The sequence below is a fragment of the Anastrepha obliqua genome, chromosome 2 (genome assembly GCF_027943255.1).
Source record: "Anastrepha obliqua isolate idAnaObli1 chromosome 2, idAnaObli1_1.0, whole genome shotgun sequence".
Taxonomy (NCBI): domain Eukaryota; kingdom Metazoa; phylum Arthropoda; class Insecta; order Diptera; family Tephritidae; genus Anastrepha; species Anastrepha obliqua.
This window is the reverse complement of record NC_072893.1, coordinates 71,267,724-71,286,584: the sequence shown is the minus strand read 5'-3', so window position 1 is coordinate 71,286,584 and position 18,861 is coordinate 71,267,724. Positions and strand designations below refer to the sequence as shown.

General features: G+C 31.1%; 2 protein-coding genes across 6 annotated transcripts in view; one reads left to right on the top strand and one right to left on the bottom strand.

Annotated features, from left to right (window-relative positions):
- LOC129237974 (cytosolic carboxypeptidase Nna1) overlaps positions 1-4,718 on the bottom strand; it is a 208,961-nt gene extending 204,243 nt beyond the window's left edge. For all 4 annotated transcript variants that reach the window (XM_054872980.1, XM_054872981.1, XM_054872984.1 and 1 more), the window contains exon 1: positions 4,407-4,718. In XM_054872980.1, coding sequence (XP_054728955.1) covers positions 4,407-4,419 — 13 coding nt within the window. In that variant the 5' untranslated portion in view covers positions 4,420-4,718. The remainder of the gene's footprint in view (positions 1-4,406) is intronic.
- LOC129237975 (glutamine-dependent NAD(+) synthetase) overlaps positions 1-18,861 on the top strand; it is a 241,915-nt gene that overhangs the window by 204,823 nt on the left and 18,231 nt on the right. The window lies entirely within an intron of this gene.

Here is an 18,861-nt window from a genome sequence, read left to right as displayed (position 1 = left end):
AACAGAATGACCACGACTTGCCGATTCTCAAAATGCCCTTGGACAGGTCCTTTGAATGAAATCTTTTCCCACTGCGAAACTTCTCATCCGAAGTGTATATGTGAACATAAAGGAAAAAACTATTACGATTTCGTGTTTGATGACATCACCAACGAGGCATTCCTACTCTCCGGTCCGAATGGACTCTACTGGTTTTGCGTGGACCCACGCGAGTACAATGACGAACTGTATCGGGGCATTTTTCACATTGGCGATTCTGAACCCATCGATTATACACTCAAATTGGGGCTCATACGTGACGGACGCGCTGAATATCTTGGGCCATTCAAATCTCGCTGTGAAAAAACCGACCTAATTTATGACTTAAAATTTAAATACGATTACATGGCATTCATCCACAAAGAAATGCCATCGCAACAAATGCGTTTATATGTTGGCGAATATGATGATAGTGATGATGTGTATGAGCCCACCTGGGATGAGCTCTCCTGGGACGAGGAGGATGAGCGTGTGAACCGCACGTGCGTGGAGAAATTCACGTGCTGCATCTGCTACGAGTATATCAAATGAGATATCAGATTTTGCGAGAAGCATCATTATGTGTGCCTCACATGCTTCGATGGCATGCGGGAACGTGGAAAATTGCGTTGTCCTATATGTCGCTTGGATTATCCATATGACTGCAGTGATCCGGTATTGGAACGTTTTCTGCGTATGGTCAAATTCCCCGACTATGAAGGACAGGAGCAGAAGCTGGAACACCATCAGCAGCAGAAAAGACGACGCATCGCAGAGCAGCCAATTGAAATAAGTGGGGCTGCGCATGCCACAGGAGGAGTACGTCCACGCAGAAGAAATTCAATCTAACAACAGCTAGGAAGTTTAGATTTATTAAAAATATTGAAAAAAGCTCAAACAACTCAACATTCCGCAACGAAATATGAGTAGCAGTTAAAATTAAAGCGGGCAAAATTTCAATATTGTGGCAGAGGCGAAAAAATAGTCAAATTTCTATTGGGCAGTTGTTCCGCCTTGTATTGCGGGAGCTGCTCACTTCAGCACTGAACTTTGGTTTGAGATTTATTTTTAGCTACATATTGACATTGCATATACCCCTCATGATTCATTAAAATAAATATATGTTAGTACGTACGTTCACCTATTTATGAGAAGTAAAATTTTTAAATTTTAAATATTCTTATAATTTTTGATGTACTTTCAAGTTTGTTTTGTTTAAGTCTTTAAATTTAAGTCCATAATTTTATTGCTCTAAAAATATATAAACAAAACCATAAAAGTCTTATTTTGACAAGAGGGAAATTGTAATATTAGTTTATTTACAATTCGCTGGCTATTAATACATAAAATATTTAATAAAATAGGTGTGAGAAAATAATTGCTTTCGACGATTACTGTACAACTAGTAATTCAAATACGTACACATGTACACGTACACAAGATTACTCATATACACTTTAATTATTACTAAAAGTCTGTCTCGGCAGATTTATATTTTGATATTTACTTAATATGTCTATTCTTATATTATAATAAAATGTAAAATATAGAATTGGACTTGGATTTTTCTTTCTACTGAAGTTAGCCCTCATTAACACTAAGAAATTCACTACCAGAACCGAATTAACCCAAATAGTTGATTTTTTATTTTACATGTAGGGTTTGCTGATGACACCAAAGTTGTCGGTATTTTTCGGTAAACTATGTATTTCTGGTACTTTAGTAAAAAGACGTAACCTTTTACTACAGGAATTAATAAAAAAAAGTGTTTATCGGTGGAAATAGCTTTATTTAATTATCAGTAAGACATATTAAAGAAAAAATAAAGAGAAAAATTTTTTTTTTGGTTTTTTCCTACCGAGCCTTATATAAAAACTAGTTGTGAAAAAAGATGAAAAGCCGAAAAATAAATATCCATCGAGAAAGATGAGTAACAAGCGGGCTGAAAAGTCCCAAGCCTGACACATAGTTTTATTGCATTCGCTTCTTTTTTAGTTAGTACTAACATTAAAAAGGCAGCTGTTAAAATTTGATGATATTCTATTCCTGAGTTCGTGCGTTATTGTGCTAAGAGTGATTCATCTTTTGTTATTTTCAAAACAGTGGATCACAGAGAATTTCATGTTTTAATTTTATACTGCTTGATGGGGAAAAATACCGTTCTAGCGAAGCTATGGCTTCAAAAGTGTTATGAGTACACCGCCCCATCAAAAACAACAATAAAATAATAGTTTGTTGACTTCAAACTGGTGCTGGTCGTAGGGACAGCGATGATACACACACTGCGTTGTGGACGTCCAAATGAGGCGGTAACAACAGAAAACATTAAAAATATGCAAAAAATCGTTTTGAATGATCGAAAAGTGAAGTTGCGTGAGTTAGGTGATATCGTAAAGATATCATAAAAACGAGTTGGCTTTATATTGCGCGAGCATTTGACTATGAGAAAGCTCTGGTCAAAGTGGGTGCCGCGTTTGCTCACTGTTGACCAAAAATAAGTCAGTCAAAAGTCAATTAAAACAATGACAAAACTACATGAATTGAACTTCGAAATGTTCCCACATCCGCCGTGTTTGCCAGATCTAGCTCCCAGCGACTACTGGCTGTTCGCAGACTTAAAAATTTGCTCGCCGGTAAGAAATTTCGCTCGAATGAAGTTGAATGAGGTTATCGCTGAAACTGAGGCCTATTTTGAGGAAGATAAATCGTTCTAGAAAATTGGTATTGAAATGTTAGAGCGGCGCTAGAATGATTGCATTGTTCTTGATGGAAATTACGTTGATGAATAAAGTTAATTTTGAATAAACGTGTTTTCTTTGTTAGGCCCTGGACTTTTCAGCTCATGTGTTATCTTAAATAGTGATTTTTTTACATTTGGGGTTTGCTGATGGCCACTAAGGCTGTCATTACATTTGGTATTTCAGTAAAGAGAGATAACTGCATGTTTTGTTTTTTATACAAGGAAAAACTTCAGACTCATTTGATGCTGTCACAGGCGTGAAACAAGGAGACACACTCTCTAACGTCATATCTAAACTAGTTTTAAATATTTTTACGCTGACGACCTTGCTATCGTAGCAAGAAACCAACTCTGGAGCTGATAACTTAAGCAAAACTAGTCGGCCTTGAAGTAAATGTCGATAAGACAAAATACTGCGTTAGGTCATTAAGCGCCACACGCTATGGCAACCTGGAGGTCGGCCCATACATTTTTCACAGATTGAATGTGTTCAAATCAAAGTATTTTCTACAAGGACAAAATCACAAACCCACATATGAACCTATGATTCAATGATAAAAAGTTTGCTCAGTAAGCAGCTTTCTCGTTCTCTCTTGACAAATCGGCTTCCTTAGCAAGACACTGGGTTGCTAGCTCTAGAAATTTTAAGTAAAAGTGGAGGAAATATAAAATTTGTATAAAGAGTTTTCATCGGTATATTCAGGTAGTATGACATGAAATATATACCGCTTAAGTCAGGACATAATAGAGTAATTGGCGCAATCCGAGATCGATGAGTGAAGAATTTACAAATCTTTATTTCTTATTATGTGGTAATTTAGACGGAATTCATGTTTTGCAAAGTGCTAGCATTTCCCAAAGAGTTACGACAGGGGGAATAATTGGATCGCGATCGATAACATTACGAGTACATATCTCGTTATAAAAAAGTTGGGATTGACGGAACTTGTTTCCAATGGTCCCACATACCCATGGATAGAGGAAGTGTCCAGAGGAGGTTTAGCAAAGCACAGTACCAGCATGAAATAGCTTCTCTTAAAAAACCATCTGCCGGAATCGGCTTAAAACTGTAGGTCCTTCCATTTGTGGAACAACATCAAGACATCCGCTACATATAGAAGGAGGATCTCCGGCAAACAACTAACAGAATTGTACCTGCCATTATTTATTTTTAACAAAATAGTTTCAGATTTAAAAATTAGTTCACAAAATAAAAACTTGGATTAAGTGAAATAATTTCTTGTTTTAATATCACACTTGGCAATTTCCGCTAATAACTTCTATTTGTACCATTATTTAAATTCAAATAGTAATTAAAATTTATTATTTAAACCGTTCGTAGTTTGCTTCCATTTAAGTAAAAAAAATCTTTTTTGTTACCATTTTTACCAAAAAGGATTCAATATGTTCCCCTTTATTCACCTTCTTAAATACAACCTTTTGTAAGAGAGCGTCAAAAATCGAATGTCACTAGTCGCAGCGTGCCAGGACAATAATTCGCTTACTGCAAAGTAAGACGCCAGTTACGCGGGGTGTGGCAAGAGAAGCAGCGCAATATTCCTAAATTGGTCAAACAATTAATTTTTGGCATCTCTTCTCATTCGCTATTCACATAAATGTTTACCTATGTATGTATGTCTGTACTTACCCGCTTTACTCATCGCTTTAGTATGTGAGTATTTGTGCTAGTATAGGAATTTCTCTTGTAACATTTATGATGCAAAGGTAAAATTAGTGTCAATTGCTGACAAATGGTTGTTTATGTGCGTTAAAATGTTTATATTTATTACACTGCAGGATATTTCTTATTTCCGATTACTAATCGCTAACCACAAGCACACAAATTTCATCTAATGATGTTAAACCACTTCAATTCAATCCTCAGCTGACTTTGTCCGAGCTTTATTGCATTTGCTTGCTGTTTGCCACTGTTTAACGCCTCAGAATCGCGTATTATAATTATTATAAATAGCAATATTATAAATATTTGAAGCCACTTAAATAATTTGCTTTAGCCGAAAGTATTAAAGGACTTTTAAAAAACTTTATAAACGAGTTAGTTAGATAAATAAATTTAAACAATTTGAAAGATAGACAAACGAAAACGAAAATTTTATAATTGAAAGCTGTATATTGGGAATTGATTTGCTGTGCGGCCATAAATTTTTTCAATCAACGAAGCACAGTATATTTTTCAATTTTGTCAAAAGTGAAGTATTGGTTCAATGCCGGCTTGTACTGGCTTTGCTACTAAGAAACTAAAATTAAAAGCCAAAGATACAACACTGAAAAGCGTCAAAATGAAAATAAGAGTATACAACAAAATTCAATGTGAAGCAAAATTATTTGGAAAGACAATATGTATTTGTGCCCATGATTCAAAATATAACACAAGGTTCTGTATTCAGTGACATCTGATATTTGACACCCCTTAATCTCTCGCTGCTTTTTGGAAGTAGGGAGAAAAAGTGAACGCTCTCTAGGTAAGTAGATAAAGCAGTGAAATGCGTTTTATTAATTCATGCAAGATTGCAATATACATATTAGAAATATTGAGGAAAAAATGTAAAAATATGTATATGAAAGATCTATCAAAACTAAAGCGAAACTATGTAGTTGGATTGTTAATTCTTTTTTTTATTTTACATTATATAATATAAGATGTAATATTGTTTCTTGTGTGTAATAATTTAAATTATGTTTACATTTTATTTGAATAATTCCTTTTGGTCAAACCTGTACCGACGAGATAAATAAAACAACTAAATTATGGTGGAAATTCTATAGAGATAAAACACTTTTATTGCTTAAAGGAGGCGCTTCGAGATGTTTCAAGATGATAACACATTATGGATGTTGTTTTGGCTGTCAAAGTCAAATAAATCTATGGTTCAAATGACCTACTTCCGTTAGACTCCATACAAATAAAAATTTCGAATGCAAATGAGATGTATTTAATTTTCAAAATATGAATGGAAATCACTATATTACAAACTAAGCGAAATTTAAACTACTAAAGTAGGTATTATCTTGAATCGTTACTCAATATATTGTAGCTTTCACCATCAATCTCCGATTGGCTCTCAAATTCGACCATTGCATCATCATTCCCCTTCGTCAAGAAGCTATATCAGTATAATTTTGCTGTGCGGTTGATTTTTCCTCAGTTCTCGCTAACACTTTACGTTATTTACTATGCTCTTCTGGATCATTTATGTAGTAAAACTCGCATGGAGTATTTGTTGAAAGCGCATCTAAAATTTTACAGTATTAGTCAAATAGCTGAAAGTGATATAATAATAGCACTCGTATTACATGCGATTAAGCGTTTCGTATTTCTGGATAAGCTTTCCTGCAACGATAGTAATAAGTTGTGCTGCAGCAAATCACTTTTATTGTCATGTAGATATTAAACTGCAACACCAATTCAAGGAGTCTGCAAGGCGCAAGCGACAACTTGCAGCAAGAAATGTGCAAAGATATCAGGAAACGGCGCACAAATCAGTTTTACTGCATAAGTATAAATAGGAATTCATTTGCCCCAATTATATTAATTTCATATATCACAATTCAACAAAATATTTTTATTTTTTCAATTATTATTCTATCAACAATTATTGGATCAATAGGAGGATTAAATCAAACATCTTTACGAAAGTTAATAGCATTTTCATCAATTAATCATCTAGGATGAATACTAGCTGCAATACAAGTTAGTGAATCAATATGAATAATTTATTTTTATTTTTATACATTTTTATCCTTTAGTTTAACATTTATCTTCAATAATTTTAAAATATACCATATTAATCAATTATTTAATTCATTTTTTAACTCAAAAATTTTAAAATTTATGTTATTTCTAAATTTATTATATTATATTATTTTTTAAATAAATTAATCTGAATTTTTTATCTTAAAGTGTTCTAGTCATATATTTCTTGTTTCGAGATATTAAATGAATTGCGTTTGAACGAGTTAAAAAATATTTTTATATTATGCGACATTTTAATTTATAATTTTCTTAGTCTTGATTAATAGAAATTTACTATCAATATGAAATTTTGTATGAATTTCATACGAAAATGTTGTTTTTAAAGCTCTAATTGACTAAGACCATTTTCGAAATTAATTGAATACCCTATAAATGACTTAATGCAATAAAGAACTATGAGTTTTATTTGAAACAATAACTTTAATAAAATAATTTATGAACATTTATTAATTATTTTTAAAAAGTAATCCATTTTTATCATTTTTTCTAGTTTTTAAGATTCTTAAAATATTCATGGTGGGATGTATGATAGTAAACACATAATATCCTTATGTTTTTCTGCCGTTACTGGTTTATAGGTGGTGTACGATAATGGAAGTAATTTAATATTTTTGGTATGGTAATTTTCACCTCTTTTTGGTGAGTGATCCAAAACGTGGAATTTAGAATTATCTAAAGAAATGCATCCATTGAATTTTCAGCCAAAAGACAGATTCGCTCGCGGTATTTTTCACTCTTTCTGCATTGACTTTCCGACTGCGAGATTCATTTTATTGAAAATGGCTTTTTCCTTCTACACTTTTCTATCAATTCATAATAATGCTCAGGGTTGTAAAAGTAAGTTGCGTTTTTAGTCTGCATTTCTATCAAACCGAAATCGCGGCAATGCGTTAGAAAGGAATGGCCCGGTACCAAAAATTTGTAGTCTACCGTTTCAATATTATTATTATTTTACTGAGCAAATTTTATCCATGTTAATGCTACTTCAATGTCACTATTTTAGCCTTCCTGTGCACCTCTTGATGCTGTAGTTTCATCCTATACATACATCTAGACATTGCCGTTATGGAAATTATGGAAGCCCAAGTTATAAACGTACATATTTCGCTTATAATAGGCTAACGAAACAGACAGCTTAGGGTGCGGAAGTGGTTTTTGTAAATCAAACGAAGATCCATAGTATTCGCTGAAATTTTCTTTAGCTTTTTTCTGGTCCTCTCTTCCCAGTTCCCAGCTCCTTCGGCATTTTGTAAATGTACATCATGACTTTCTCTAAGATGTAATTTCTCATTATTCCTCATTATTACTTTCTTGAATTTTTCCTTTCAGTAGATATAAATTATATATAATTTCTTCCATTTTTTGACTTATGCCACTTTCACAATTAACACTAAAAACACTGTCTATAATGAAATAAGTGATAAACTCATTTTTTGAAAGTTTGACTTAGACCACTTTCATAATTATGGGCACATCTAGGGGACCAATATGAAAAACAAAATACATTGCTCTTGTTGTGTTTGCTTTACTGTTCAGTGTGACTTGGTCTATAATAAAATAAAAACTGATAATAATAAGAATTAAAACTCAACATAAATTAAGTTTATAATAAAAAAATATTCGAAATAGAAGCAGATTAAGTTTATAATACATTTTTTTTTATCAAGTTAGAATAAAAAAAATTGATTTAGTTTATAATAAAAGATTAATTAACAATTTTACCAAACTAAGTTTGTAATAAATTTTTTTTATTTGATTTATGCAAATAAAATTTAAAATGAAAGAAAAAAATATTACAAATTTAAGTAAATGAAGTTTATAATAAAGTTTAAGTAAATGAAGTTTATAATAATTTAAGCAAATCAACTTTATAAGAAAGAATTGTTTAAGCAAATTAAATTTATAATAAAAAAAATTTATTCGAAATTTAAGCAAATCAACTTTATAATAAAAAAATTAATTAAAAAAAAGAAATTGTTTATAAAAAAAACACTAATTAAAAATTTTAACAAATTTAGTTTATAATAAAAATAAAAATTATCAGGCATTAAGCAAATCAAGTTTATAATAAAATATTAGGTGCGCAACTAAGTTCTCGTTGTTTCTTTGATGAAAATACAACTTTACTCTGAAAGAATGGTTACAAGTGAATCATTGAAAGTATTGCCCATCGCTGGCTACTACTTTTTCCCATCTTTCTGGTAGATCTCGTATACCGTCGCGGTAAAGCTGTTCATCTTTTGAGGCTATTCACGAATCAAGCCATTTTTTGATGTCTTCATATGAATGGAACTGCTGGTCAGCTAGACCATGTGCCATCGATCGGAACAGGTGATAATCGGACGGCGCAATATCTGGAGAATCTGGCGAGAGGGGTAGGATTTCCCATATCAGGGTTTCCAGGTAGGTTCTAACGGGTTTGGCAACGTGCGGCCGAGCGCGGGCGGAACCAATCTCGGCACGTTGTTTCACTTAAAGCAGCATCTCCATAAACCTTTTGTAGCTCTCGATGCGTTTCAGCCGCCTTTTTTTCGAATGAAAGAGGACAATAAGCACTTCCCACAAATGACGATTATTCGGCACAAAATCAGACATTTTCACAAAACCAAAAGTATATGATACCAAAACAAAATCACTAATGTGTCGAAGTAGTTTGTTTACCATATGTCGAAGCTTGCTTTATGACATTTAGGTTACTGGCGGAACTATTGTCAACATTTCATAATAAAAAAAATTATTCGAAATTTAAAAAAATTAATTTTATAATAAAAAAATAATAATTAAAAATGTAGGCGAATTATGTTTTGTAACAAAAAAAAATTATGAAAAATTTATTAATTTAAGTTTATTTAAGTTTTATTTTAATTTTTACTTACTTTTTACTTATACTTTTAATTTTTAAATTTTTACTTAAATTAATTTAAGTTTATAATAAAAAAGTTATTTAGAAATTGAAGCAAATGATGTTTGTCATAAAAAAGTATTAGAAATTTAAGGAAATTAATTTTATAATAAATAAATTACTTAGAAGTTGAAGCTAAACAAGTTTATAACACAAAAAATTATTAAAAATTAAAAGAAATATAATATAATAAAATAAATTAATTAAAAATTTATGAAAATTATGTTTTTAATAAAAAAAAACCAATTAGAAATCGAAGCAAATAGAATTTATAATAAACAACAAAAATCAATAAAAAATTAAGTAATCTAGGTTTATAATAAAAGAAATGAATTAAAAATTGCATGTGAAATTTATAACAAAAAAAAAACTGTATTAAAAATTTAAGTAATTTGAGTTTATAATGAAACAAAATTTATTAGAAATTGAAGTAAATGAAGTTTATAATAAAAGAAATTAATTAAAAATTTCTGAAAATAAAGTTTATAATAAAAGAATGTCTTAGAAATTTAAGCAAATTAAATTTTTAATAAAAAAATATTAAAAATGGAAGTAATTTAAGTTCATAATGAAATTATGATTTAGGTAAAAATTTAAGCAGATTAAGTTTATAATAAAAAAAATAATTTGAAATCGAGGCAATTGAAATTATTAACAAAAATAATTAAAAATTGAAGTAATGTATTATAATAAAATAAATAATTAGAAGTTGAAGCAATAAGCTTACATACATAAATGTAAAATATTTATAGGAATAAGTGAACTCGCAATCTCGGTAAAGAGTGAGTAATTAAATCCTTATTTTAATTTCTGTTCCCTTCGTGATTCTTCTAAAAGCATAATTGCACATCCAATACAAACAGGCACTCGTACATATAGTACACACGAAATTGAAAGAGCTACCTCGTGCCGCGACAAAATGCAAAAGTTTCAGCAACTCTGCTGACAAATAACTTATAGGCGAACAAAGGATCAAAATACAATAACAAAAATAAAACGCCGAGCTTAAGTCGCAACTTATACTGAAACATGGAGCATTATAAATTTATGGACAAGATGGTAGTTAGCTACAAATTACTTTGCGGAGAATTTACACTCCATGGAATAAGATACAAGCCAGAGACATTTTCAGCAAAAACAACGAAGAAACACAAAACGTATTATTCATGTAAAAAATTAAGCGTGAGATATGCAGGTAGGTTTGTACGCGTACGTAAGTGTGCTTGTAACGTGCATCGTAAATTTCCTAGTATTCGCGATGACTTGATTCACGGTGTAGCCTAACAACTGCCTGCTCAAACAAATGCCATGAAGTAAGGACGAACTGTGAGGTGCAAACCGGGATGCCACCTCGAAACCACGCAGTACAGCGATTGTACTGGGAAAATTCGCGGAATTTCACACATACACATATGCGCATATGTACATGTGTGCATGTATGTATAAGAAGTACGTGTTTGCCATTTGCTTTCCTTCGCGCTAACCTGCTATACTCTTCCTCACATAGCTGAAAACAATTTATACATACACATACATATACATAAGCCTTTACACGTTTTTTACTCCATACCTATTCATTTCAGCGTAAGGAACGTACGCATAGTAACTACCTGCAACATGCAAGCACACAAAGCTTCGTGCATACTTGCGCTCACTTATGCAGTGCACTGGCGTGATATACATTCATGCGATTTATTGTTTTCTGTTTTAATGAAGCCGCTACTTTGATTTGCGAACTCCGACAGCAAATACCAAGAACTGTTGTGTGTTTTCCCACACACAGCAGATTGCCATCAAATACCTTTGCATTTACATACAAGCACATGCAGAATAATTCATAAGGGATGGGAAAGTTAAATGTGAAACATTCTATGTAGCCTACATTCGCATGCGTAGCAGCAGCTGAATTCATTGAACTCTGGCGTAGCAAACAGCAAACTTGCAAAACAAATGTGTAACGACTCAGCGCGCATTGCATACAATATAAATACGAGTATACCTTAGACCTTAAAGTATAGCGGTTTGTGTGGTAAAAATAAAAATTAAGAACCAGCCTTAAATGGCTGCTTTAATTATTTTCGGTTCCTCTACTAGCTTGGGTTAAGAATCCGATTAGACATGACCGCGATAGTCACATTGCTTTCTTAAAAGAAATTAACAAAAATTTCAAATTAAGCAAAAAAATTAATTAAAAAATGGCACTACTGCAAATGTCAACACATGTACGATTATACCCTAAATGCCTCCTAAATGTATGCTTTAGTGTGCTGAATTAAGGAAATGTGTTAAGCAGCAGCTTAAGCATAAAATTTTAGTTAAGATTAACACAAGAGTGAAAGTTAAGTTGAATAAGTAGGTGCAGAAAAGGATTAAGGCAAAAATAAAAATAAAAATATGTAAAGATAAAGACAAAAGTGAGGGTTGATAAGGGAAAGAATAAAGACAAGGTTAGGGATATGGTAAAAAAATATAGGGATAAGGATAAAGGTGAGGATAAAGAAAAAGATAAAGATAAGGATAAAGATAAAAATAAAGATAAAGATAAAGATAAGGATAAAGATAAGGATAAAGATAAGGATAAAGATAAAAATAAAGATAAAGATAAATATAAAGATAAAGATAAAGATAAAGATGAAGATAAAGATAAAGATAAAGATAAAGATAAAGATAAAGATAAAGATAAAGATAAAGATAAAGATAAAGATAAAGATAAAGATAAAGATAAAGATAAAGATAAAGATAAAGATAAAGATAAAGATAAAGATAAAGATAAAGATAAAGATAAAGATAAAGATAAAGATAAAGATAAAGATAAAGATAAAGATAAAGATAAAGATAAAGATAAAGATAAAGATAAAGATAAAGATAAAGATAAAGATAAAGATAAAGATAAAGATAAAGATAAAGATAAAGATAAAGATAAAGATAAAGATAAAGATAAAGATAAAGATAAAGATAAAGATAAAGATAAAGATAAAGATAAAGATAAAGATAAAGATAAAGATAAAGATAAAGATAAAGATAAAGATAAAGATAAAGATAAAGATAAAGATAAAGATAAAGATAAAGATAAAGATAAAGATAAAGATAAAGATAAAGATAAAGATAAAGATAGAGATAGAGATAAAGATAAAGATAAAGATAAAGATAAAGATAAAGATAAAGATAAAGATAAAGATAAAGATAAAGATAAAGATAAAGATAAATTTAAAGATAAAGATAAAGATAAAGATAAAGATAAAGATAAAGATAAAGATAAAAATAAAGATAAAGATAAAGATAAAGATAAAGATAAAGATAAAGATAAAGATAATGATAAAGACACAGATAAAGATAAAGATAAAGATGAAGATGAAGATCAAGATAAAGATAAAGATAAAGATAAAGATAAAGATAAAGATAAAGATAAAGATAAAGATAAAGATAAAGATAAAGATAAAGATAAAGATAAAGATAAAGATAAAGATAAAGATAAAGATAAAGATAAAGATAAAGATAAAGATAAAGATAAAGATAAAGATAAAGATAAAGATAAAGATAAAGATAAAGATAAAGATAAAGATAAAGATAAAGATAAAGATAAAGATAAAGATAAAGATAAAGATAAAGATAAAGATAAAGATAAAGATAAAGATAAAGATAAAGATAAAGATAAAGATAAAGATAAAGATAAAGATAAAGATAAAGATAAAGATAAAGATAAAGATAAAGATAAAGATAAAGATAAAGATAAAGATAAAGATAAAGATAAAGATAAAGATAAAGATAAAGATAAAGATAAAGATAAAGCTAAAGATAAAGATAAAGATAAAGATAAAGATAAAGATAAAGATAAAGATAAAGATAAAGATAAAAATAAAGATAAAGATAAAGATAAAGATGACATAGTTTTGAGAAAAACGCATTTAACCCTTTCGCTACATCTTTTTATTGCGTCATCCAAATTTTTGTCTGAGTATTTATTTTAGGACCAATAACAATACAAATAAATTTTTTTTTTATTTTTTTTTTGTTAAGTGCTTTTTTTTAATGTTGCCATATGGCAACAAATGTTTTGTATTAGTTTCAATCGCAAATAAACTTCTTCTGCAATCTAATGCAAATTAACACCTTACGAGAAATTTGTTGCCATATGGCAACAAGCTTAGTTTTAAAAATTAGCACAACTTTTAAAGCTGCGAGCGAAAAAATATTTATATGCCAAATGACAGATTGAACATTTTTCTATATACTTTATTCAAAAATTGTTGAAAACATTTGCCCAAAATGCCTCAAAAATCTAAAAATGCAAAATACAAATTTCAGAGTGAAGTGCTATATGCTAGAAGGCTTTCTTTAAAAATGTTGTATTACCGATATATTATATAATGGGCGGTTATTATTTATTTTATTTCTGTTTAACCATTAAACTTCAATTTTTGAAAATATGTAACAAAAAAGTTGATATTTTTTACAAGAGAGTGTTGACGGCCTTTTAAAGTTTACTGTTGCCATATGGCAATAATATCGCCATCGATTTAGGAGCGCCCGCGCGCCCTTTGTTAATTTTTGAATAATTCGAAAAGTATTATGGTGTTCAGCGAAGAGGCCCATTTTCGGCTTAATCACTACGTATAAGCAAAATTGCCATATTTAGGCTGAATAGCAACCCCAACCCATTCAAGAATAGCCATTATATTCATTGAAAACAACCGTTTGGTGCGGCCTATAGGCTGGAGGAATCATCGGTCCATATTTCTTCAAAGAGGTGACTGGAGTCAATGTAACAGCGAATGGCGAATGCTATTGCGCCATGATAAACGACTTTTAATACCGGAAATCGAAACCCGTGATCTCCGCAGCATTTGGTTCCAACAAGTCGCTAGCCAGGCGCTACTTGCCATATAGTAGATTTACTGCGTCGTCGTTTAGGTGAGAAATGTATCTCTCGTCTCGGACCAGTGGAGTGACGACCAAGATCGTGCGATATCACACCTTGAACTTTTATTTGTGGGGGTATGTAAAATCTAAATGCTTTGTAGATAAACCAGCTTCCATTGAGGCAGTGGAAGCCAACACTACTAATATTATTCACGAGATACCGACTCAAGTCCTCCAGCGAAATTGCTATTTAGGGATGACCGAATTACGGTGCAGTTGTGGCCATCATTTGAAAGGGATTATCTTGAAAAAATAAATGTCACGAATAGTTATACACAAAAATAATAAAGATTGCCAAATCAATTTAAATTTTTGTTGTCTTATTTCAATTTAAAATCTGATATCTCTAAATTGGCCCCCTTTTATTTGCTCTGAAATGTTAAAATTTTAGCTAAGATGCGAACAAATAAATTCAAAACATATTTTAATTACTTAAAAGTCCTAATTAATCATACGGGAACGAGCACTCATAGAATTTTTACTTAAATACCTAGCTGAGCGTCCATATATTTGATCTGCAACAGGATAGCCTTTTTTTTACTTATTTTCTTATTTTAATGCATTTTTAATGCTTTACAAATTGACAAAACCAAACTCAAATTCGATTATGTTAAATTTTTTATTGCATTACATTTTATTTTTCGTTTATGAGATATACCTTACCAATCTATTTTATCAAATAAATTAAAATATTTTACCTCCGACTTTTTAGCCCGCTCGATTTTCTCATTGGCCCATTTGAGTTTCTATTTTTAATTTAAATCGATTATGATTTCTATTTTTAACACATCATATTTCGCTTGATTCTATTGGCACTTCCGGCAGGACTTCAAGTTGTTGTTACTCAGCAACAAAAGCCTATAAATAAAACAAATGCATTTAATTGAAAGCCAATACTTTGGTCCCAACGCACATATTTGCTGATGTTTTTAACCCTTTGCATTCGAAGTTTTTTATTTTTATTCAAGTAACCAGCAACACGACGCAATCTTAGAAATATCTGATTCACTTAAGTAAATGCTAGAAAAAACGCACCATATTTGGTATGAAATATATTATAAATACTACTAATAAGAACTAGTAAGTACATATGTATGTATGTAGGCTAGCATCAGACTTTTAGATCAACAATTTCTTCGTTAGTTCAAATAATTCTTGCTAGAGCTGCCACGGAACACTTTGTTTTGGTCAATTGAGAGGTAGAGTCCTTTCTCGACAAAAAAGGCTCTCATCATGTCAGTGCTTTTATAAGATCGCAACCGTGGATGATGGGTGCAAAAGGAGATAGGATGGTAAATTACTTTTACTCAAAATGTATAAGACTTTGCTTTTGCGCTGTATTTGAATGACTTGCATGAAGATTTGAGTGGCGGTTTGAAAGTTGACGATCTAAATATAAGGCTGTTTCTCTATGCCGATGATATAGTCATTCTGGCGGATGAAATAAATGCATCTCAAAAATATTTAATAAATAATCTAGAGACTTGCTGTGAAAAATGGATCATGGACCAACTCGCCAATAGTGGTTTTACGTCGTGAGGTCAAACTATCGAAAAAAGAAAAATGCCAATATAAACGAGATAATTTTATTATGACAGACACGTACTGCTATTTGGGGGTGGTTCTTACAGCGAAAACATCTAAAAAAAGGAATAACGCCGGAATGACAAGTTTAAGCTTCATACGGAGTAATATTTTTGAAAAGAGGAAATAAAATTAGGCTTGAAATAAAAAAGTTTCAATCTGTTCGTCGAGCTGTTTGAGAATGTCGAGCTGTTTGAGAATTACGACTGCAGTTCATAAAGAAAATTTTGAAACTTCCAAGCTGGTCGCCTACTTATTTAAAATCAGGTATCGAGTGTTCGCATACTTAGACGCTTGCATTACACTTCAATTATATCCACAAAACAATCTTTGCATATGAAGCCTTCAGGCTCCTACGCTTCTTAATAAAAGTATAGTAGGTTAACAAATAAATGTTTTCTGGGCAACAATTTTAAATAAAATAGCATTGGCTTACAATTTCAAATGATTCGAAATAGTGTTAGAAAAAAGCAAGTGGGCAGAAAAAGGCGAAGTATTTCTAAATTCTATTAACACTACTAACAGCCGAAAAATTTGGAGAACTAAACAGTTGGCACTGAATACATAAAGCACTAAAAGGATGGCATAGAAATATTTTAAAGTTTTATAGATTTTTAAAATCAGAAGTCATTGCATTAGGCTTAATGGCTTTTACAATAAAAACTGCTCTTTATCTAATTTAATTGAGAAGATGACCGAATTAGTTCTTATTCTAAATGATGCTAATCATTTTAAATGGAAAAAATGAGTCAATTTTATTACTTTATTACTAGTGCTTTAAAGTATAGACAATTTATTATAGACGAATAGTTTTGTAAATAAATATCTACCTAATTTTTGCGGCAGACGACTTTTAAAGTCACTAATGTATGTTCATTTCAATGAAGTAAAAAAATTGTAAATATTTTTTTCAGATTTTTTATGAAAAATAAATGAATATATCTATCTACTAGATTGTACAACTCTTCTAAAAAAATATCGGACTAATCAAAATAAAAAACAAGTGGCTGTGGTTTGACAGCTGATAACTTTCAACTTTCCTTGATTGGATTCGATCCTAATTAATAAAGAGATGCAGTACTGTACTCATCGATGGAGTTTCTTCGAAACAGTACATTGCCACCTCTGGTGTACCTCAGGGTAGTATTTTATTATCTTTGTTATTTGTTTTGATTATTAATGATATTTGTTCGTGTTTTTCCTTTGCTAATTTTCTTCTCTATGCTGATGATCTAAAAGTGTATGCTGAAATTAGAAATTTTAGTGATTCAGCCGTCCTACAGTCAGAGTTGAATAATTTATTTTCCTGGTGCCTTATGAATCGTCTATTTCTTAATATTGAAAAATGTTATAAAATCACATTTTCTAAGCTTCAAAATCCCCTTAATACCTCTTATCATGTTAATTATACATAGCTTGCTTCGTCCGATATGATAAAACATTTATGGATTTTCTTTGATACAAAGCTTAATTTTATCACGCATTTAAATTATGCCGTTTCCAATTTATTTGCCATACTCGTAAGACGTCACTCAGCGCACTTCATTGACCCAAACTGCGTTTGTTCGGTCCAAATTAGATTAGTCTGCTTTTATTTGAAGATCTTAGCATGCAGTCCATATAAATCGAGTGAAGAGGGTTCAAAAAATTCACATTACTTTCACTCAATTTCTGAGACCCACAAACAGTCGTTTGATTACTCTCCTTCTATTAAGTGGCAGAGGTAATTTTCAGGCAGTGTCATTTATCTTTGATCTCATTAATGGCAAATTTGACTGTCCGGTCCTTCTAGAAAAAATTCAGTTTAATATTCCTTGCAGAAATTTACGCCGTTCCAAGATTTTTCGCGTTGGCTTTAGTAGGACATTATAAAGTGCCAATGCGCCACTCGTTAGATCGTTGTCTAACCATAATTATCTCTCAACCTTTTTGGATTTGGAACTTTCTAGGGCCAAACAAGTATTTCAAATGCAATTAAAAAATTACTTTCTACGTAAGAAATTAAAATAATACATTGTAAATATTTGTTATTTTAGTTTTATAATTATTAATTTCGTTAAAATTCAATTGAAACTTGTATATATGTTTAGCAATTTAATGGTTTCTTATGTTGACAATCTAATTTTACTACACTTGTTAATATTAAATATTGTAAATTTGTATTTTAGTTCTGAGTTTACATCTTAAATGACTGTTCTGAATTTTGTTAGACATTAATGAATAAATAAATAATTAAATAATGGCAATCTGTGTTGTCATTTCTGCTCAGTAAAGTTTGCCACGTCATCATGAATCGAGCAACGCTTCTAAATTGCAGAAATTTACTTTGAAAAAAATAAATAAATCCGTTCGCGAAGTTCACAGAGCACTTCGTCCATTTTACATGCGGTTTACGCGCAGGCGGCATCATCGGTCGTTATTTCTTTCAAAATGAGAAAGGAACTGCCGTTACAGTGAATGGCGAGCGCTATCGACGCATGTTGACTGAATTTTTGTTTCCAAAAATGAATTAGATAAACATCGACGACATTTGGCTCCAACAAGACGGCGCAACTTGCCGTTCAGAGTGCTTAGAAATCGATTTATGGCAAAATCAATTTGGTGACAACTTTCTTTCCAGTAGTTGCCCTGGACCCCTCATTTGTGCGATTCAATGCTTCATTGATTTGTGCCGACAAACCAGCAGCTTTTGAAACATTGGAAGCCAATATTCTAGCCACCATTGACGCCATAACGCCAGATTTATTGGAATAAGTAGTCGAAGATTGGACTGATCGAATGGAGCACTGAACTCGCAGCTGTAGCGAACGTATACCGGATATCACTTTCAAAACATAAATGCCATGAAATCAACTACCAGATTGTAATAGGGTAAGACTCCGTCAGAAAATATGAGATTTGCAAGTGGTCTTTCGATTTCTT